Source organism: Calypte anna, chromosome 3 (assembly GCF_003957555.1).
Source record: "Calypte anna isolate BGI_N300 chromosome 3, bCalAnn1_v1.p, whole genome shotgun sequence".
NCBI classification, from domain to species: domain Eukaryota; kingdom Metazoa; phylum Chordata; class Aves; order Apodiformes; family Trochilidae; genus Calypte; species Calypte anna.
Window position 1 is genome coordinate 40,220,217 of NC_044246.1, and position 22,362 is coordinate 40,242,578.

The following is a 22,362-nucleotide window of genomic DNA, read 5'->3' on the forward strand; positions in this document are numbered from 1 at the left end:
ACATTGTTGCCAAGCCACCAGGGTCAGCCACACAGCTGGAGTTTTACCTGTTTATTAATTTATTTAAAGGGTAACTATCACTTGAGCTTTTCGCTTGTCTTGGTAATTTCGGATTTCTGCTCCAAGAGGATGCACACACATGCATATATTACATGTACTTGTGTATATACATTACCTGCTTGGCAGCCTGAGCCACAGCATTGGTCTGAGCACTCATCTCAGAGGCACAAACCATTTGCCCTTCCTGGCAGGAATACAAGGCAGCTGCTGGGGTACTTCAGTTTCAACATCAGGTCAATACTGGGGACGCTGGGAACTTCATTTTAAGAACCCCTCAAACAAACAAACAAACAAACAAATATATTTCTTCTCATATCCCAGATCTAGGATCAACTGTGTATCTTGCACCTGCATCCAGTACTAGCTCCCACTCTGTCTTTTTAACCGTTCAGTTCTCTAAAACAAATTTACTGGAATTTGAATTTTGCAATGTTCATACTCACAAACAAAACCAGCAGAGTGCTGCTTCTTTTGGCTGCCCACATCAAAATGCTCTTTGTTTTAAGATGTGGCCAGCACTTCTGCACAATGTGGTTGGAAGTTATGCTTTCTAACCAGGCTTTCATCATTGTTCTCAGGAAGTTGTAAAGTGTAAGCCTTCTAAAGTGAAATCACTTGAGTTCAGTAGCTCTGTAATTGGGCTTTTAAGGTTGGGAATAGCCCTCCAAGGCACAAGGACACTAATGCTTCAAATTTTAGAAGCCACTGAGCTTTTAGGTTCTGAATCAGGTCAGAGTTAAACATAATCAGAATACCAGAAATCTCAGATTAGAACATAGGGCACATCTGAGAACATACCAGACTTGATAACTTCACCGTCAAGGATCTCACTGGCTGCACTGGAAAGTTCCCTATCCCCATTATTTTTTCGTAAGATTGAACTGCCACATCAACAACTTTAACAGTTAATAAGCCAACACTGGCAGAACAATGAAACAGAGAAACTAGGAGTGTGAAAGAAAAATGCTTGCTCAGTGGTAAGTCTGATAGTAGTCTTGACACTTCCCTTAAAACAGACATTGGCCAATTCTGCAGCTCTTCATGACATAACCGTAGAAAATGCAGAAAAAGAAATGTCAGTTTGTATTACACTCTCCATATAATTAAGAGTAATTAAGAATTCTAAAAAAGGCATTGTAAGAGTTTGTAATCCCTTAGCTGCCCCAAAGTATGCATTAATTCTATCGCCCCCATGCACTGATGTGTATTCTTAACATCAGTGACTCCTTAGGTCATTACATGAATTATATTAAGATTGGAAACGACTTTGTACTTTCCTTACTACTTCAGAGCACAGAGCTGGGATAGAGCATACAGAGAGCTGGGGCGTGTCACTATCCTCAAATGGAAACCTTTCTCTTTACAACCACCCAGAGTGCTGCTGTGAGATGCTGTCTCACACGACATTAGGCAGCAGGCTTGAAATCTAGCAGAAGCCAAACAAGTCTGTCAAATCTTCCTAACTGAATTTACAAGTGGGGAAGGGGGGAATGAGATGAATGGCATGGGGTGGTTGCACATGAGTGCAGAAAAGCAACTAAAAATATTTGTAGAGATCCAAGTACACCACCCAGAAATACACACATACTTTCCACCATTTAAATATCTTGTCTCTGGGTGGAAGCCAAACACTTTTCTATTTATTTCCATGTATGACACAAAGATAGTCAGGATTTTAATTGCCCAATTCAAAATGTTAAGAAAATACCAGAAGGCTGAACATCCTGGAAAAGGACAAGGTGCTAGGAGGATGTTAACTCATCTGTAATCGCTTGCCGAAGAAAGGAAAATGTTTCCGGTTGCGTGTCCTGTTAGCTCACTCTGCAATGAGTTGTGAAAAGGCCGCATTTGGTCTGTATAAGAAGCCAAGTTCTGCCTGTGACAAGCATAGGGAGCACATGCAATGATACCTCTTGTTTCCAGGAGTCCTGACAACTACTTCCAATTTGCATTTCCAAGTGGAATTAGCTGAGAAAGGAGATTTACACATTCCCTGTTATTGGGCCTCCTGGTTTGATTTCTGCTCCATGGCTGTGAGGTTACTGTAGAAGCCCAAACCTCCCATTTAATCTTCAGACTGACAGGAAAGACAACCTTTGGATGAAGGTGGTGGTGGACTTGTGCTCAGGATACTCACGCCACAAATTCTAAGTCAGTTTTGCCTATTTAAAGGACAGCTCTCTGACCAGAGTGAGAAAAACATTCTGTTACTGAGTCTGGGTGAACCCTCCTCATGCAAAAATTCTTCCCCTGCAGCTAATGCTGGGCAGCTGCAGTCAATCATGAGAAATGCTTCACACTGCTCTGCCCTGGTGCCTTGCAGGAAAGCAGAGTGGTTGTAGCTGGAGAGATCCACACTGGGTATCGCTCACAGTTGCCCTCCATCCCCCCTGCAATTGCTGACCTGATAACTGCTTTAATGAGGAAAGGCTTGTTGGAAGCATATGCAGGTTTCCTGGTGAGCCTAGCCAAGAAAATCCTCTCCTTGCCCTCTGTCTCTGTTTTACAGGCTAAAAGGAGAAAATTCACACAGCTGAGAGACTGCTGCATTAACATTTGTCTGAACCCGAGGATGCCTCCCCAGGAGAATGGCCTGGGGGTGAACTGGGTCTGCATTGCTCCTGCTGCCATAACAAGAGAAAGAGAAGCCAGGAGAACCATTCTGCCCCAGGCAATGGTAGTAGCCCATTTGTTGTCAGGTCTCTGCTATAAAACACCAAGCTGCATTTGTCAGTGCCTAAAACTCAAGGTTGGGTGAAAGGACTTTGTTCTACAAAGCAATTCATATTAGCAATTCACATTCATTAGCAATTCATACATTTACTACTATAATGCTTACAATACCTGTGTCCTCTCCAAACTAAATCTCCATCTTTCCAAGAGAAGTGTGCCTGTGCCAGATGATCAGCAGATGTAAGCGTGGCATCTCAGCATGGATTAGGCTGTAGAAGGTAGATTGCCTTTCACAGTACCTCACATTTCATTGGTGGTTGCATTTTTCACAGATCTACTAGAGTCCAAACACACTATTTACTGGTTCAGTTTAGAAACCTCCAGGCATAAGCAACTCCTTTGATTCACAGAAGGGCACTGATGTCTTCCTGCCATGATTAGTCAAGAGAGTAAGATGAACAGGAGACAACAGGCTGCTGCAGTCCCTTTGCCCTCAGTTTAGCCATGGATGGAGTGAATACCAGTGCAGACTAAGCGATTTTGGGTGCAACAAGTGTCCTCCTGAACACACCACCTGACCTATGGTGCACAGCCTTCACAAAGCCTCCAAAGCCTTTTTTTTTTTTCTTTAAATTTGTAAAAAATATACACTTATACCATAAATCTAAGGAATATATGTTTATATTGTAGAATTGTTTTGATTGAAAAAGACCTCTTAAGATCAAGTCCAACCACTAACTCTACCAGGTCTGTGCTAGCATCACATCTACGTTTTTTAAACATTTCCAGGGATGGTGACTCAACCACCTCCCTGGGCAGCCTGTTCCAGTCTTTGATAACACTTTCAGGGAAGAAAGCTCTTCTAATATACAATCTCAGCCTCCCCTGGCACAACTTGAGACCATTTCCTCTTGTTCTATCACTTGTTACATGTAAGATGAGACAAACCTCCCCCTTGCTGCAACCTCCATTCAGGGAGGTGTAGAGAGTGGCAATCTCTCCCCTCAGCCTCGTTTTCTCCAGGCTAAACAACCCCAGCTCCCTCAGATACTCCTTGCAAGACTTGTTCTCCAGACCTCTCACCACCTTCATTGCCCTTCTCTGGACTCCAGCACCATTATGTTGCACAACAAACCTCTCTTGGGGCAGGGCGCTCTGAGGTCCAACAGGTGTTCCAGCAGAAGGGCACAAAGAGTGCCTCTGAGTCTGTTGCCCTCAGGACTGGTTAGCCCAGCTCAGTGCTACTGCTCTGGATTCAACTGATCTCTCTGCTGGCTTGCTCAGGAGTGAGCTGAGCCTGTGCCTCAGGCCTCACCTTTTATTGGCCCCCTAATGCTGCTCATGCACAGTTGGGGCCTGCCTTAATCAGGCACAGGTGGGCTTAACACAAGCTCATGCTCACTACCTATAATTAGTGGCACCTGGTTGCCTCATTTCACTACACCATTATATGAACATATATTAAATCTAGAAACATGTGAATACAAATATAAACCACTAAAAAGCAAATGCAGACACATTCCACTGTCAAGGATACTTATGCAACAGGCACTTCATTCTGTCTGCTGGGTAGGTGCAGGTGAGGCAGAGCACTGCCACTGCAAGAAGTAAACCTTTTATCTGAGAAGAGCAGGTAGTTTGGTGCCCGTGCTCTTTGCCTCCCCTTACTTGAAGCTGCTTTGTCATTCAGCAGCAGCATATGGAACAAAAGAAAGCATGGCTTGGTTATCAGTTACCTACAAACACAGCTGGGCTTTTCAGAAACTTGTGGTGTTGGCCTGAAAGGAGGGGGTAGCCAGGGGGTGGTCAGCCTCTGCTCCCAGGCAGCTCTCAGTAAGGCAAGAGGGCATGGACTTAAGCTCTGTCACAGGAGATTTAGGTTGGATATTAGGAAGAAATTCTTTACAGAGAGGGTGATCAGGCATTGGAATGGGCTGCCCAGGGAGGTGATGGATTCTCTGTTCCCGGAGATATTTAAAAAGAGACTGGATGTGGCACTCAGTGCCACGCTCTGGTAACCACAGTGGCAGTGGATTAAGGGTTGGACTTGATGATCTCAGGGGTCCTTTCCAACCCAGATGAATCTATGATTGGTCCCATTGGAAATAATTAAAAATTCAGATGTACTCACTGGTTTTCCTTTGGTTTCTTCAGTCAATTTGCTCCAGCCTGGTGCCTGTTTTAACTGGGTTATTCCTCTTCCATCTTCTACAATAAACCTCTCAGAGTGGGGACAGCAGTGCCAGCAGCTCCAGATGCCTCTCCTCAGTGGCAGCATCTCACCAGCCCTGCAGACTCCTACCCTCTATGAACCAAGGTGGCCCTCGCTCGGCAGCCATGTCAGCCAGCCCTGTTTCTTTGGGACCCATCCCTGCTTTGGTGAAGCCAAATAAAACAAAAACCAATCCCTATGGTGTACTTCACCCAGCCCAAAGCAGCACATGGGATGAAGGCTGAGAAAAGAAGGGAGCACAGGGGGGCAGGAAATCTCATCTGCCCTCATGGGCACCAGGGCCTCTGCCGTGCCCCAAGGCCCGGCCGATCCCCCAGTGACATTCCTCCCCCAATATCTGTGAAACATCTGAAAAAATCACCCGAAAAACAGTTGAAAAAATACCTGCCCCCATTCCCTCTGATACATTTGGGCATGTGTGGTTATCATTCACCACTGAAAATCGTAAAAATAAAATAAAAAAAATCCATTTTTTCCTCAGAAACTCCAAGGTCCTTGGGAAGTCCCCACTTCTTGGCACCATTTTGTTTCCCCTCATTTTCCAGCCAGCCAAATAACAATAAACAGTGTCATTTTGATATGATGTATTTATATTTACATGGTACATTTTAAAGCAATAGCTACACTGATCATACATATTAGAAACAATAAAAAAAGAAGTTAAGAACTAAAATGTACATCATACACTTGTATATATATTTTTTTTTACACAGAGGTAAAAAGGCTTATAAAAATCAATACAACAGGGTTTTAACTTTTAGTATATAGATACAATAATGATGAGGCTTCAGGCACTTTAATTTGTTAACGTGAGCGATAGCTTGGAAAAAAAAACGAAAAAAAAAAAACCAACAAAAACCTTTCCACAACAGAAAAAAAAATTGGTTAATGTTTTGTTACCACAGATACAAAAATAAAATCTGAATAATTTCTCTCAAAATGATTGATGTCAGTATTGCAAAGCTGACTGGGAGAATGCTACACACTGTTCAGCAGCAGTGTGGAAATTAAGGAGAAATATTTACAAAAAACCCACCCATTTCTATCATTGTGCCCTTACACCACTGCCTTCACAAACCAAATAACACACGCAGCAAAATCTACAAGTATTACAAAAACTCAAGAGGGAGGAAGAAGGAGGGGAAGAAAAAATAAAAATAAAAATAAAAAAGAGGGATTTTTTTTTTCCAAACTTTTATTTCCAGACATACAGAAAGGCTTGGAGCATGTCTACTTTACTTAAATAAATAGGGGCACTTCAAGACCGGACAAAAAGCTGTAAGATCTTTTTGTAGTGTTGTGCTTTATAGAGAGAAGATCTTACAGATGTTTGTATACATGAAACAACTTTGAGAACAGAAATAAAAGGAGAAGGTTGTTCCATTATTTTTTTTTTCTCGAGGCTGGCTTGATGTTTACTAGACACCATTGAGAGATTTGTCAACTGCTATTAGGCACAAAATATTTATATTTCATTCAGCAAACCCAGACATATCACCCAGAGTGTAACACTCCATCCCTTTTCCACTATCATTCCTTTTTTTTTTTCTTTTCCCAACCGAAAAAATCCCCAGCAACTGCTACGAATTAAGCCTACCAAACTCTACAGTGTATAAGCACATTGCATACTTAATTCATGGTTGACTAAAAAGCTGTGATTAACTCTCAGAGGAATCGTTGGGACATTCCACCAAGAAAGAATGGCAAGCGTTCCTTTTACATTTATTTGGCAAATTAATTAAAAAAAAAAAAAATCCTCTCTTTTAAGACTGATGTCAATGTGCAATAGAGGGAGGGAAAGGACATGCGACCACTGGCAATTTACTGCAGAAAGAAATTATGGCAGGAACAGCAGTGCCAGCTTTGACAAGCCAATCCCTAGCTGCCTCAAAGTATTCAGATTGTACTATGCTAGTTAGAGCTCACTGCACTAAATCATTTTATTTTTTAATAAAAATTATTTGGCTATTCCTTGTAATATATTAGAAAAATACTCTTTTTCCAAGCTAATTACAAGCCTTGTACACAAGACAACATGACATTAAAGAAAAAAATATTAAAAAAAAAAATTTAAAGTAATCTTATCCTGCTGTATGCACCTTATGCATCCACTTGATAAATCTGGGTGGTGAACTGGGGAGGGGAAAACCAGGGAGATGCTTCAGTCTGGCCCCTTTAAAGACTCACACGCTTAATCCTGCACAGGGACTCACGGACATGCCGGCTGCACGCACAATAGGTCGAGCCATGTGTAAGCATCTGGAGGTCAGGGGATGGAAGTGGTGGTTAACATCCTGGCTTTTGATTTTAAATATCTGTTTAGATTACTAAATGCAGTTTCTACCGTGGACACTTGTGTTCTCATGCTCACGTATTATACAGAAAACAAACAAACAAATACTATTTTCCATATAATCCACCACTTAATGCAGCATTTCCCCAGAACTGCCATAATAGTGCTTTTGACATTGCATTGTTAGTAATTCTTTGCATAACAACAATTTTCCTCATCTGGAACCATAGTGTTTTATTCACAGATGATTACATGGCTGGCTAATGAAAAAGCTTCCCTTTCTTTTGGGCAGAACTCTGAAAACACAGTTTTATTTTTCCAATGTTATTTAAGGAAAAAAGAAAACCCTAAAATTTAAGTTTCCCTTTCAAGTAGTGGTCTGAAATGATTACAGGTAAGGAGAACTACCAGATTCTCAATGGTTATGTGACTATGGTAACTGAGCCTTGTCTTCTGTTCACAGAGCTTTATGAACAGAGAAATCATTTAAGGTATTTGCTGAAGGAAATGACGATGGACTCTAGAAGACAAACTGCAGCTTAGATGGCTATTCTGGCTTCGGAAAACAGAACAAAAAACCCAAGAAAACTAGTGACAGAAATACTGTGTTCTGGTACAAGTTTGTTACTAGCACACCTTCTATACACACACAATAACTTGATGGCAAGTTAAAATATCTTCCAAGTGAGATTTCATTCACTGCACCACCCTGTTTCTAAAAATGCCAAAGCTTGCTAACGTGCTGGTGGTACCGCACAAGTGGAGGCAAGACGGGCACAACCTGGAGATGTTCTACAATCCACCACCATTTAAGCAGTTCTTTTCTCAAACTCATTTAAACTGAAAAAAAAAAATAATATAAACATGTACAAGACAGTCTGTTTTGATTACAGATTAATAATACAAAAGTCTATGCGGTAGGTTAGTTAGTTAGAACACTTGATGAGCAAATCAATGCAGTGTGAGCCCCAAACGACCGAACGTAAAGTGATCCAAACTGGTGGTTTCTGGATGCTGCTGGGCACAGTGGGCTGCATCAAAATGAGTGATCTCAATGCTCCAAAACCAACGTGTTCCTTGAACTACAGAAAAAATGTAACACTTCGAATCCCTCTGTAGTCATCCAGCAGCTTTGTGTTTTCCACCACAGCACCTGCACATGACCCCACAGTGGTAACAAGCCCGAAGCGGCAAGTAACAGCACATACATGGAGCAATGAAAGACAAGGCGATAAGAGCCATCCACCGGAGGCAAAACATTTCATCACTGGTGTCACAGGAGCAAGGATCTGTATAGTCTCCTTCTGGATCGGACATACAGTGATAGAGCATAGTGTCTGCACACCACATACAGCTCACTCGATGGATGCAAGTCTTGACGCGGTCTGGAGCATCCTGGCATTGACCCCGTTTGTTCTCCTCGTGGTTGAACATGTCCCTGCAGTACACGCACCGTGACCTCTCACCATCTTCCTTCCTCCTGGGCTTGAATTTGACAGGTTGAGTCTTTATCACAGCACCCTTGATATCTTCACCCAGGTCAAAGTCCGAGTTGTCTACATAAGGATAAGTGTATTCGTGTTTTGAGGCCTCGCTTTTGGCAAAACGTACGTAGGAATCCATGTCATCAGGATCAAAGTTCTTTCCTCGTGCTGGGGCATGGCGATAGTCCTCGTATCCAGTCATCCAAATCTTTTCCCGAGGATTGATGCGCACTATCTCCTCATCATCATCTGGAAAGTTGACGTGCCGGTAGGAACGTGGTACTGACTGTGGAAGAGGGGATGAAGAGGGAGAAAAGATAAATCAGCTTGCTTCACTATCAGCCATCACTGTCTGCTTGCTTAGTGGAAAGCCAACATTTAACAGTTTTGTCTCTCCTTCTCAGTACACCCTTCACCATGACCCATCTCATGAGTTCCAGCCTTTGGCTCAGGACTGAAAACAACTGTCACAGACCTGCAATGCTCTATGTGTGCAAAAGGTACAATGTAATATATTCAATCACAGTGTAACCCTTTTTAAAAAAAAAACAAAACAAAAATAACCCAAACCCAAAACATTTGAAGGCATTTAAAGCTGAGAAAGGGGAGGAAGGGAAGGTGGGGCGTGATGTGGGGGGAAAACCAAACACCCATCTTAGCTAAGGCAGACAGGAACCTTCAGGTGGCAACGCTGGAAAGAAACCTTACTTGTTCTAGATGGTAGTGATCAGAGCTGTAATGGTCATGAAGGTGTCCACGAGTGCAAATTCTTCGATGCTCGCAGGATGCAGGAGAAGCCAGAGTTCTCACAGGCTGTTCCCTTTTTTGAGAGGAGTTAGAGGAGCTATCTGTAGCGTTCTGGTTAAAATGGAAAGGGGGAAAAAGATTGTCACACCATCAGCTGTTACTGCAAGTGGTATTAAAAGAGATGTTTTGCCACTCACTGACTTCGTGCACACCTGCGATATTGGCAACACTTGACAGCAGGCAGCTTCATAAAGTTTCACATAAAATATTTGAAAGCAGCAGATCTGTTGCCAGGCCATAAAAGCTGTCGCCACACACATGGAAAAATAATATGCCATAGCCTACCCATGACATATCTACCAACACCACTCATATTCGCTTGCCATGTTATTTGTTACACTGGGCATTGCAGGATAATCAGTGTTTGTGTCAGAAGCTCACCCTGAAGAGCAATGTTAAACTCTGTCAAATGATGCAATCCTGGAAATCCTGTGGGCAGACTCAGACAGAGTGTGCCCAGGCTGTACCCCACTAGTTACCCAGGCTACAAAAATGCTGGCAATTTTGTTAACCCGCAGGCATGCCATTAAGCCAAGAAATCCTTTACACGTTCTTCTCCAAGCACTCACTGAATTCCAGTTCATCCCAGGATACTTGAATGCTCAGCCTTCCTTTAAAAACTTCAGGCTTTTTTTTCCATGCTTTGTCACTGGTCTCTCAAGTGCAATGAATGCTACTTGTGTTTACATACATTCCTGACTGATGGTGAGTACTTTCTTTAGGTTAATTAATTACATCATTACACAACAACGATCATGAAAGGGTGAAATATCACACAATAACATGGTCTTGCCAATACACACAAACTCTTAATACACATATTTCTCTTCCTGGAAAAATATACAGTGAGGTACCAGTCTTAGCCATCCTCTCCTCCATAGCCCTTCCTAGGTTAAACCAGTTCCAATACAGTGTTCTAGACATTCAAGATTTTGCCCTTTCATTCTCTCCATAGATTGGTTGGACTTTTTCATATGAACATCAGAGGACAGCTGTTAAATACATTAAAATACATTAAATACATTAACAGACCAGGAGAAGGAAAAAGGGCTTCCATGCAAAACAATCAGAAGAGCATGTAACACTGCATGTAAAATGTTGGTGCTTTAAACTTAGAAAAAAATCAGAAAATGGTTTGGCTTGGAAGGGACCTTCAAAAACCAGCTCATTCCAACCTCCCTGACATGGACAGGGACAGCTTCCTCTAGACCAGGTTGCTCACAGCTCCATACAAGCTGGGCTTGGACACTCCCAGGGATGGGGCACCCACAGCTTCTCTGGGTAACCTGTCCTAGAGTCTTATCACTCTCACAGGAAAGAATTTCTGCGTAGCATCTAAGATAAATCTACCCTCTTCTGGTTAAAGCCATTACTCCTCATCTTGATGCTAAAAGACCTTGTAAAAAGACTCTCCCTAGCTTTCCTGTAGCCCCTTCAGGTACCTGAAGGCTGTTCTAAGGTCTCCTTGGATCCTTCTCCAGGCTGAACAACCCAAACACTCTCAGCCTGTCTGCACAGGAGAGGTAATCCAGCCTCCTCCTCATCTTTGTGGTCCTCCTCCAACTAACAAGCTGTCCTGCAGCTACAAGTCCAAGGGAAACGTTTTCATTTGCCCCAACAGTTAGCTAGAGACACAACCTCAAGAGTGGAGAAAAGTGGCACCAGTAGTGGGAGAAGACTGGTTCTACTTGAAAAACCTTCCTCCTTGTCAAGAATGCACTCTCTAAATAATATTTTCCAATGAATGTACTACACATGTCTCTTACTCCAGGAACACAAGAACACTCATTGTGCATATTTGTTTGTTCTGAAAACAACACTCTGCAAGACTCTGTCCAAAGGTGAGCACACCTAAAGGCATTACAACACAAAATAGATGTTGATCTTCTTTAACTGGTATAGCACTTAAAAGCTGTGCACTCCCAACTTACTTTGTTGAAAGCAAATATACAGATCTGTTTGCAATGTGATGTAAAGCTAGGCTGGGTTAACTGAGAGGTACAACCAGCAGGATGAGTTTTGAATGGCTGACCCAGACCCACTCATTTAGGAACAGACTTTCAATGCATGTGCTCATTTTGGTTGTTTTGTTTTTTAAACAAGTACCTAGAAGCGGAACAACTCTTAGGAGAGTTAACAATTCCTCTAATGTGCATCTGGTCTGATATTTGAGCTATTTTTAAAAAGCTGTTTTAGCAGCCCTGTCTTCATAACTTACTAAACAAAGGCACTTCAAAATCTGGGCTTTAAACTCACCACAGCTAATTCATAATGCCTGTAACTTTAGGTCAAAAAATATCTAGCATATTTTGGGGTCATTTCAAAAGCAAAAAGAGCAGCTTCTACAAGCAAGTACCTCATAATAACCTTAAGCTTCCAACTTATCTGGAAAACCTGAGAGGAGGTAAAATTTAGTTATAACACCTGCCTCATGCAAGCACCTTTTTGCAGTGTTGCATGAGGTGCAGACCCAGATGCAGAGCTGTAATTTAAGCTTCTCAGAACAACAACAGAAAGGCACACATCCCACGGCCTAGGCAGCCTCAGCCTGCAGCATGCTCTCAAAGTTAAACTTTGACTTGCATGAATCAAAAAGTAGGCAGGGCTTTAATGTGGTCCTGTGCCAGCCAGCTGGACCCTTCACCTTCACAGGAACCACGTCTGAGCCCTGCTGGGACAAGCCCTTCGTGGATAAGCTCTGAAATCATCATGGGTGCTTATTGTCAGAGTAGTGAAGCCTGGGAAAATGATGCAACTGGAGGAGGTTGGACACACTGGCCTGCAACACCCTCACCCTCCTAGATGAAAATAAAAATCCCAAACTGGATATAACTGCTAGATAATCTCAATGGGGCAGCTGGGAGCTATAACCAACCCTCCAAGCAGCGTGCTATTGGTTGCCTCTTGGGCAAGGCACTATTTCTGCAATGGGCAACTGGAAAAGAGGCTGTAGGATATTTATTTTGCCTGATTCTTACCTAACCTGGCCTTGCTCCACACCTTATTCTCCTTCAGACCCAGCAGGGCAACCGAGCCTCTCTTCTATACGTGTTGACATGGCTAAAAATCCTGTTTGCAGCATACCACAGAGGCTGTGGTTCTGGTCTCTGCTTTCACCTTATTAAAAATTGCTGCATTTCCATGTTCAGTGTCCTCAGATTAGAAGGGCAGTTTGCCAACACAAACACTTACTCTAGAGTGCCCAGAAAGTGAGAAAGTAAGCTATCCAAGACTAGCTCTCTGCTCACTCATCTGTAAAAAAGTTACAGCTGCCTCCTGGTTGGTGACACTAAAGGCAACCGGCTGACAAATGTTGCCTGCAGGGTTTCCTTGCTGACCATCGGCTGGGATAAGCACTGTTTCTTTCTGACAAGATCCCCCATCGAAGCTTAATCTTCTGTAGGAGAAGAGAGAAGGCTCTTGAAACACAGGAATGAATGGTTTCAAGATTCGGAACAAGTAGAAAACACCCCCCTCAGAAGCAGAAGGTCATCAGTGAAACCCCACATGCTCCTCCCCTATGCTGGTGAGCATACTCACCAATGATGTCAACAACATCACAAAGTTTTCTGATGAATCTTAATTTATTCAAGGGCATGCCAATGAAAGCTGACCCTGAAAACTTAAGAATCTCGTAACACTGTGAGAATACATGTTAAACAACCTCACCATAAGTACCTCCAAAATGCAAAGGGATGGAAACATCTTAATCTGACATGTACAATGATGCACTCTGAGCCAGCCACTGCTGCTTAGGAAAGAGGTATTTGGGCAAACACAGACAGTCCTGTGACATTGTCAGATCGGTGGCTCAACACCAGAGGATAAAAAAAAAAAGAAAAAGCAGCAGTAAACCCCAATCTGTTTGTAGTTCTTGCTTCCCCTCCACCCTGTGCCATTAAGATATTTCCACCACGGCAAGCTGACAGAGCCATGGTCAGAAAAATTGAGGACATGGAATAGCTTCTCAACAACCACTAACTAAATAGTTTGGGTCTGCCCAGCATGGAAAAGAGATGATGGAAAGAACCGTGGAGATAGGAAGAAAAGCCTACTGAATCATGAGTCCCATGGGAATATAAGTAGCAGGAGATTACTCTTCTGGTATCCTTCAGAAAATAAGATTATGAAGCATTCGTTGGAATGTGCTTAGATAAGGTTCTAACAGAAGGAGGTACTTCTGACAGATCCCATAGTTAAAACATGGCTCAAGAAGATATACGGAAACCCACAGAAAAAAAAAAGTAAGTTCCTGAGAATAGAAGACATGATGATGCTCAGGCCTTCAAAAGCATACTGTTGTCTCAGTGCCACCCCACTGGGACTGTACCTGGACTTTGTGACTGGCAAAAATCAGGCATATTCTCAAAGAAAAAGTGCTATCATCTTTAGACAAGTGCCACTATCAAAAATAATTGTGAGGACTTGGTCAGTTATGGAAGCAGAAAACCAGTTCTGTCCCCACAACAAGACTGGGTTTTGGATGTGATTTTCTACCACCAGAATTAGCAGTGAAAATTCTGAGGATGGTAGGGAGGGAAGACATAAGAGGTTTGTTGCAAGTCACCCAAATACAACACACTTGTATAACAGGAACACATCTAGAAAGGACACGGTCTCCAGAGCCACAGAAAAACATGTCCCAAACCACTGAGCCACTAGAAACACTGTCTTCCTCTAAAGCCTGTTGAAACCAGTCCAGCTCCAGTATTTGTTTTTCAGGGGGAAACTATTGAAAACATGCCCAGTAGCCACATAAGAGAAATGAACCCAAAACTAAGTTGTTAGAACAGGGAGTCCAGTAAGAAACTCTGCTTCAACACGCCCTAAGATGCTCAATCAAAAATTTATGCTGCACGTACTGGAGCTTTGTGATTGCTATGGAGGTCTTGAAGTCTTGTGGTTTCACTGCTTGGATAACAAAATCATTAATCACGACTATAACAGTAATTTTATAAAACCCATGCAACATATTTCCTTTAGCATTTTGAGTTGTATGTATCTGAGCAAGCACACATACTGCATGTTTGATATGGCTGCTTTGAGAAACTACACCAGGCTCCTACACACAAGTCACTGCACTGTGATCATATAAAAATAAAACAAAACTAATAATAATAATAAAAAAAAGCCTCTGTTTCCCCCTCAGACTTTCAGAAGTGACTTGTTAGATTAAAAAAGAAAAACCAAACCCTAGTCATTAGTAAAGAAGATTACATTAGTGATTTACTGCAGTTTACTTCTCATTGAAATGGATTTGTTACACAAGATTGGCTGGCTAATCAGATGCCTAAGTAATATGCTGAGATAAGCATCTACTGTGAAAAAGTGACAAAAAGAAGCCTTCTACTGCTCCAGACTGATCATCTTGTCTTTAATGTCTGTTACAGAATAGGTTCACTCTGTGTGATGCAACATGCAAAGGTGACCATAACAAAGAAGAAAGATTAATCTCGAAATAATATATTAAGTAATCCAGCCTGTAGCAGCTTGTCAGAAATTGGTTGCCAGAGGGAAATTATGGAGCTCTGTCACTTCTAACTTCCAGAAGTACTCTCAGCCAGCTAAGGCATTTGCAAGCTTGCTGTCAACAATCACTGCGGGTCAAGCAAGACTAGATGATTTATTTTCCCTCTAGGATTTTACTGGTTACATGAGGTGGAGAAGACAAGGGGGAAAAGAAGTATCCTGATGTTCAACAAGTAATTTCAGAAGAAATGGTCCCTAAGGAATAAAACCCAGAGTATGACCTCTGCAAATAATAAGCCCCCTGACAAGCTGACCTGCTCCCTGTTGCCATGCTCTGCTTTGGTCCATCTCTCACTGCTGTGCAAGCCTGCTCAGTGCATCACCTGTATCTGAGACAGACTGTCAACATGCAGAATGGAAATCCAAAACCTGGTGGGGGCTCAAGGTCTCACCTTTACCAAGACAGCCTTCTGCAACAACCAAACCTCCTCAAAGCAGCACCTGTGTTCCTTTGGGAAGCCTGGACTTGTTAAAGAGGAGCCCATCACCATCTCGTCATACCCAGGACAAGAAACCCATCTCCCTCACCAATTCATGGCTTGAGGATGAGCCTGGAAAAATGACAGCTGGGAAACTGCATACTCCTCCTGGCCATACTCTGGCCACCTCTGGCTGAGACCCACATGACAAGCTACCCAGAAGCAACCAGAACCATTTGTTTTTATGCTCTGCCCATGTGCCATCCTGTGGGAGCCCCAGCTCTTCTTCACTTGGCCCTTTTCTTTTGCTAGAATAAGGGAAAAAGTAGCTGTGCTATCTATACAGAAAGGCAAAATGATAAAGTTGACAAAATGGTACAGCCAGCAAGCAGTACTGAGAAAGCACCTATCTGCAGAGCCTCTGCTGTTTATGAACTACACAAAGAAGAAGTTTGGGAGTTATTCTGGATGCGTGGCAAACAAAATTCCACTTTTCCAGAAAAATTAAGATTTATTTAAGTTCTTCCAGAACTCTCTCAGCTTAATCTTGCCAGAACAAGTTCTTCCTTTCCCCTCCAGCTTTTAAAAAAGTTATTATTTAAAAAAAAAAAAAAAAGGTCTAAAGAAATTTGGTTTACCACTTTTGAACTTTGCAGAGGGGATAGAGCAAAAATAATTATTTTGTTTTTTTCAAAACACCTTTTCTCTCCATTCAAGAAAACGAGAAAAGGAACAGTTGACACTCTCATTCCACCCTCTTAAGTGTGCCCCATATACTCAGGAAAGCCCACATCAAAGGATGCTTAGATTATCAAAGTATTAAGAAAAAGGTTCAACGTGAAAAAACTTATGATTTGAGACTCCTGTCTACTAAGTACAAGCTTTTAATTTGTCAAAGCAAGATAAAGCCACAGAAGAAAATGCTTTTCTCATATTTGTTTGTTTCCTATCGCTGAAGATAAACATTGTATTGAAGAAATCACTTCCAAACATTTTGGAAACCTTTTGACACTCTCATCCACTGAAGACCATTGAAGCTGAATCTAGTTCTACTCCTTCACAGAGAGTCTGAAGGAAAAGCTTTATGTTGGATCGTACTTCAGTATAGTTCAAAGATGAATTGGCTGTACACAACCATTACAATAAGCACGGATTCAGACTTTTCTAAAACCACAACAGGACTATAATTTCGGAAATGTTTGGACTGTTTCCTAGTCACCACTTACACAAATACCAATGTAAAGCACAGAAAGCTGACTAGTTTTACCACTACCTTTTTTATTTTTAAATTTTGTGGTTATAGTTTTAGCTCTAGGAAGATGCTAGTGGCCATGCTGTCTTAAGTCAGCACAACTTAAGGAACATTTACAAGGATTTGGTGCACAATATAATCTCCACTAAGCTAACGCTAAACCTGATTCTGGCATTATGGTTCAGATCTGCATGGACAACAGATGTGTCTTAACAGCTCAATTTTGAGGAGTAAAAAGAATATATAAGAATCAGATATGGTCTAATGATGCAGCAAACCCTCAGATGTGGTAAGGGGGAAAACCTCAGCAAGATTTTGCTGTTTTGCTACTGCCAGTGATACAAGGTGTCAGACACATGTCTGCAAAAGCAGGCTTTTGAAGAGATACAAAGGAAAATGCCTGCAAAAGTCAGAAAAGGAAGGCCTGAAGACGGTACCCATTTTGCTCAGACTCTGCCCAGGACCAGAGGCTATTAGCAGATCCAAACACCAGTTTCTTCCCAGATGATGCCCTGTCCTTACTGCACCACTGGGCCAGAGCACTGCTTCTATGGAAGGAAAAGTCTGTGCATCAGGTACTTACAAGGGAAAACCAGAATGCTGTTAAAGGGGAAAAAAAACCCCAAACCACAGGCCCCAGCTGCTATGGCTGCTCCCCAGGCAGCACAGAAATTTCAGGGCACAGTGGTGAGGGTGGGATGGCTCTGCCTACCTACAGAGACACTTTTGTCCTTGGAAATCTGGAGAGCTGAGAACTACATTGCTTCAGCACCATCTTTCTACCTACATCTGGGAACTGTTTAAACCAACTAATTACTTAAAACCATCTCGGGACAGAGGCATGCTCTTCCATTTTTCATAAAAGGCTCCACTAATGTGTTTATGCCTTGGAAATGACATCTTGGTGCAGCCTACAGCATTGTCAGGATGATCAGCAGCCCGATATCTGAGTTTCTACAGCTCTGCAAAGATCAGCAAGGCCTCACTCCTCTAACAAGTAACATTAGCCACATTACCACAGCTGTCCTCCACTAAGGCCATGGGAGATGGCCACAGAGGTCCATACCACGTTAAGGACGTTATGGTCCTTGCTTCTCCCTCCCACCGGTCCCATCACCTGCTCTGTGTGCATGCCTGGGTGGAGAACCACAGGAATCCAGCCCAAAATGTTTTCTGTTTCAGCTGCCTCGCCCCAGTTGACCACCAGGATAGGCTTTTGCCCTGCTGGTACAGGAGGGTCTCCAGGCAAAGTAGGGGGCAGAGATGAGGGGGAGAAGGAGGGGCAGAGAGGGTGGTGGGTGCCTGCTCCTTTTTGAAGTCTTCCATCTTTGACCTCCTTGCCATCAGCATAGCTGCAAGTAATTTGAAAAGCAATACCTCCTAATTTCAACGTGCTAACAGGAAACTCAGCATAGCAAACACTGCTGAAAAACTTTCCTTTCAGAACATGTGTAGGGGTGCTAGGAAAGAAAGGAATAAAGCTCAGCCAAGGGGGTGTTAAAACCTTGCACGTGAGCAGGGGATGGCAAGAGCCTGCACTGTTGCTCAGCACAGCTGGGGAGATGGAAGGCAGGAGGGGGAGAAAGAATAAGACTGGTAGGGGGAAGAAAAATGCTCATGACAATTAGATTAGCTAAGCTAAAAGAATCAGTGCACATAATGCACCATTAATGTCTTTGCCATGTACAAGTTCAACACTTCAGCCTCCCAGTTCAGCGGCACGCTTCTCCTATATAATGCACCAGGTCACAAACAGAGGAGAAAAAACAGTTAAATGCAAACTTTCCACAGCAGACTTGATAGGATATTTTAAGAAGTCAGTTAGGGGTCATTTATTCTCACAGTTCTGAGCATCCACATTATTTTAGCTGGAATTCATCACTAAAATAGAACCCAACAGCTGATGCAAACTTTTAAAATACCCTCTTCGCATGCATTGCAAATATTTCAGGCTCTGCTTAAAAATGCAGTGGTACTTATTTACTTCTGCCTTTCCCTCTCCTTTTGCCTACCAAGCCAGAGCCAGATAACTGCTTCCCATAATCACTTCTGATTTAATTTTCGTAAAATATTTACGAGATACAGGGCGAACAGACCCTTGGTAAAACACATTAAGCAGGTGAGGGAAGGAAACAGGGCTATTTAGATGCAGTTGTTTATAATGCATTTCTGTACTGGGCAGAGGTCCATTTTGAGCTCCCTGGACTCTCTTGCTCTGTCACTCATCCTCAGTTACTACCAAACACATGCCTAGAGGTAGAGGGAACACCATTCTGCAGTATTTTTTCACTCAGAATGTTGATTTTTTTCTCTTTCCTTTAAAGAGGCAAACAAGGGAGCCTGCCACTTTAAAGGAAAACCATTCCTGAAGCCCCAAGTAAAAAAGCACATTTCATTGTTTAGCTTTACCAGACTCCTCCTCTTCCTTTCTAAACTCTCCAAAAAAAGAAACCCCAAACAAGAAAAAAAAACAAACCAACAAACCAACAAAGAACAAACAACCCAAAACATTTGAGAGGATGCAACAAAATTAAATTTAGACTAACAAAACTCTGGTGTGCAAGAGACCTGAACTGCTTGTGTTTTCTTTTTATTTTCTACCTGTTACATGCGACTGTAGATTCAAACCAGATTTGCCAGTGTTTAAACACCACATAGAAACTATTAGCTCTATCATGAAGAGCAGGGCAACAAAGTCATTTGCCCCACAGTTCTGACTCAGCCCCCTTCATATCACTGCCAAGACGGATACTCAAGCTTGGCACCAGGAGCCAAAGGCTTCTTTTCCCCTCTAAATTATGCAGAGAGGCTGGGATGCCAGGGATGAGTATGGCTTTGCCTGCTCGCTCCAGACCTGCAATCCCTCTGGTCCCACCAGCACCGTGGGGTTTCCTCAATCCTTTCTGCCGTGGCACAGGAAGCTGTCAATCATCACTCTGTCCCCTGTCTCTTCTGTCTCTTTCCAACCCTGTTTACACCCCATGTGGGGACCACTCTGCCTGTCACCTTTGGAGGTGGCACCTGGGGCTGGGCAATGACATCCCAAATCCAGATGGCATCCCTGGTGCCTCCTCCTGCAAGCGCCCTGGGACAAAAGTGTTTTGTTCAAACACAGCAGCCGGAGAGATTACAGCTTGCAAATACAGTTGCTTGCTGAGATCCACTTCCTTAGGCTGTATACTAAAAAATTGGAAAAGGCCATTTTCTACCTCTGCAGAATTTTTCCAGCACCCTGCAGTCAGACAAGGACTATCCACTTCAAAAGCTTACTGCCTGGCCCGGATTAAAGAAGGAACCTAATGGAAAACAACAGGAATATCAGCCGTGTATTTTCAAGGTAAAAGGGTAACATTTGGCCATAACACATCCCCCCCATCAACACTTCCTCAGCTATCCTGTTATCTCCTTGTCTCAATCAAAGGATGAATCTCACAGTAGTAACATGAAGAAGGAAAAGGCCACAAATACTAAGGTAGGCTTAGCCACGAGTGTATGAACCCCCTTTACTGGCACAAGCACAGTAAGGGTCTGCAGTGAAGCTGTCTCACAGAAGGCTGAGCATCCACTGTTGACAAGTATGCAGTGAACCTCAGGTGGTACTATGACTATCAATAGGGTGGCAGAGAATTTTTGCAGCTTTCTTAGGAGATCACTCTTACGGTTTCCATTGAGCCAGAACTTCTGCTTCTCCAGCCCTACAACAAGCTGGCTCAAAGAGCTTAATCACAGGAAAGGCATTCACTTTCTTTTGTAGGGCTGGTTTTGGGTTCACTTCCCAAGGGCTGACTCGGTGTGGGAGTCAGCTGTGCTGGTAAAAAGGAGATGGCAGGAGCCCCCTCTCCACTCCGCTGGCTCTTAGCAGCACTGAGGCAAAGGATGCACCAGTCAAATCACATCCCTTGGCTGTGGTTTCACATACAGAGCTAAGATAACCCCTGCAATCTCATTCCTGCTCCCTCATGCCAGCTCCACTCTTGGCACAGCTGGGATAAAAAAACAAGGTAGGGGGTAAACAAGCTGGTTGGAAAATAACTTGCTTTTCCTAGGTGCCTTGCCTCAAATCAGATCCCCCTCACATAATGCTGAAGAAAATCATGGAGAACTGCAGCAGAACAAAAGCAAGGCCAAAAAAAAAAAAAAAAAAAAAAGGCCAAGAACCCAGTCTCTACAAAGCTCCTTTGACAAACCCCAAACCCAGGTAGGCAAAACCACCATGCCACAAACACAGAAAAGATGAACTTCACTTGCAAATGCTCCTCCTGGCTGAGGATGAAGGATCAGAGCTATGCAAGGGAAACAGCAAAGGCCACTGTGGAAGCCTTTGGGGTGGAATAGCTAAGCCAACCTAAAGAAAGGGGTCCCAGTAATGGCTTTTTTAGCAGCAAGCAATTGAGGCTTTACCTCTGGATGCTCATCCCCCTGCATTCCCCTTTATCTAGGCTGCTAGTGCTGCCTGTGGGGCCATGTGCTAAGTCAGAGAATCACAGAATGGTTTGGGTTGGAAGGGACCTTCAAGATCATGTAATTCGAACTCCCCTGCCACTAGACCAAGTTGCTGTAAATCTCATGCAACCTTACCTTGAAAAATTCCAGTGAGTGGGTACCCACACCTTTCCTGGGCAACCTGTGCCACTGTCTCATCACCCTCACACTAAAAAATGTATTCCTAATATCCAATTTACATCTCTCCTCTTCCAGTTTAAAGCCATTATTCCTTGTCTTATCTCTATGTGACCTTGTAAAAAGTCCCTCCCCAGCTTTTCTGTAGGCCCCCTTCATGTACTGGAAGGCTGCTCTAAGGTCTCTCAGCCTGTCTTTGTAGGAGAGGTGCTCCAGCCCTCTCTGATCACCTTCGTGGCTCTCCTCTGGACTTGCTCCAACAGCTCCATGTCCTTGTGTTGGGGGCTCCAGAACTGGACACAGTGCTCCAGACAGAGTCTCACAAGAGCAAAATAGAGGGGGAGAATAATCACCCTTGACCTGCTGGCCACACTTCTTTTGATGCAGCCCAGGATATGGCTGGTTTTCTGGGCTGCAAGCATACATTGCTGGCTGATGCTGACCTTCCCATCAACCAGCACCCCAAATCCTTCTCCTCAGGGTTGTTCTCAACCCACTCTCCACCCAGCCTGTATCTATGACTGGGATTGCCCTGGCCCAGGTGCACTTGGGCCAGGATCTTGCACTTGGCCACAATGAACCTCCTGAGGTTGGCATGGTCCCACCTCTCAAGCCTATCAAGATCCCTCTGGATCATCCCTTCCCTCCAGCATGCTGACCATGCCACTCAGCTTGGTGTAGCTGGCAAACTTGCTGAGAGTGCATGCAGTTCTACTGCCCATGTCACAGACAAAAGATGATAAACAGCACTGGTCCCAGTAGTGACCCCTGAGGGACGTCACTTGTCACTGGTCTCTATTTTGACATTGAGCTGTTGTAAGTTGACCCACATTAAAAAATAATCCTTTAAAAAGAAAGTTAAAAAAAAACCCAAATAATGCCTCCACCTCTATTGTACTGTACACTAAGAAAGGGCAATTTTATCTTGCCTGTGTTCTGCTTGTCATATTTGTGCCTTAAGCACACAGATGCACTAAAGCATTCAGCTCCAG

The 22,362-nt window shown here is 43.2% G+C and overlaps 1 protein-coding gene across 2 annotated transcripts in view; it reads right to left on the reverse strand.

Annotated features, from left to right (window-relative positions):
- Positions 1–5,530: 5,530 nt before the first annotated feature.
- The window catches only part of SPRED2 (sprouty related EVH1 domain containing 2), a 67,754-nt gene continuing 50,922 nt past the window's right edge, over positions 5,531–22,362 (reverse strand). For both annotated transcript variants that reach the window (XM_030447625.1, XM_008494985.2), the window contains exons 5-6: positions 9,452–9,601; positions 5,531–9,029 (exon numbers count right to left, since the gene is read on the reverse strand). In XM_030447625.1, coding sequence (XP_030303485.1) covers positions 8,379–9,029; positions 9,452–9,601 — 801 coding nt within the window. In that variant the 3' untranslated portion in view covers positions 5,531–8,378. The remainder of the gene's footprint in view (positions 9,030–9,451; positions 9,602–22,362) is intronic.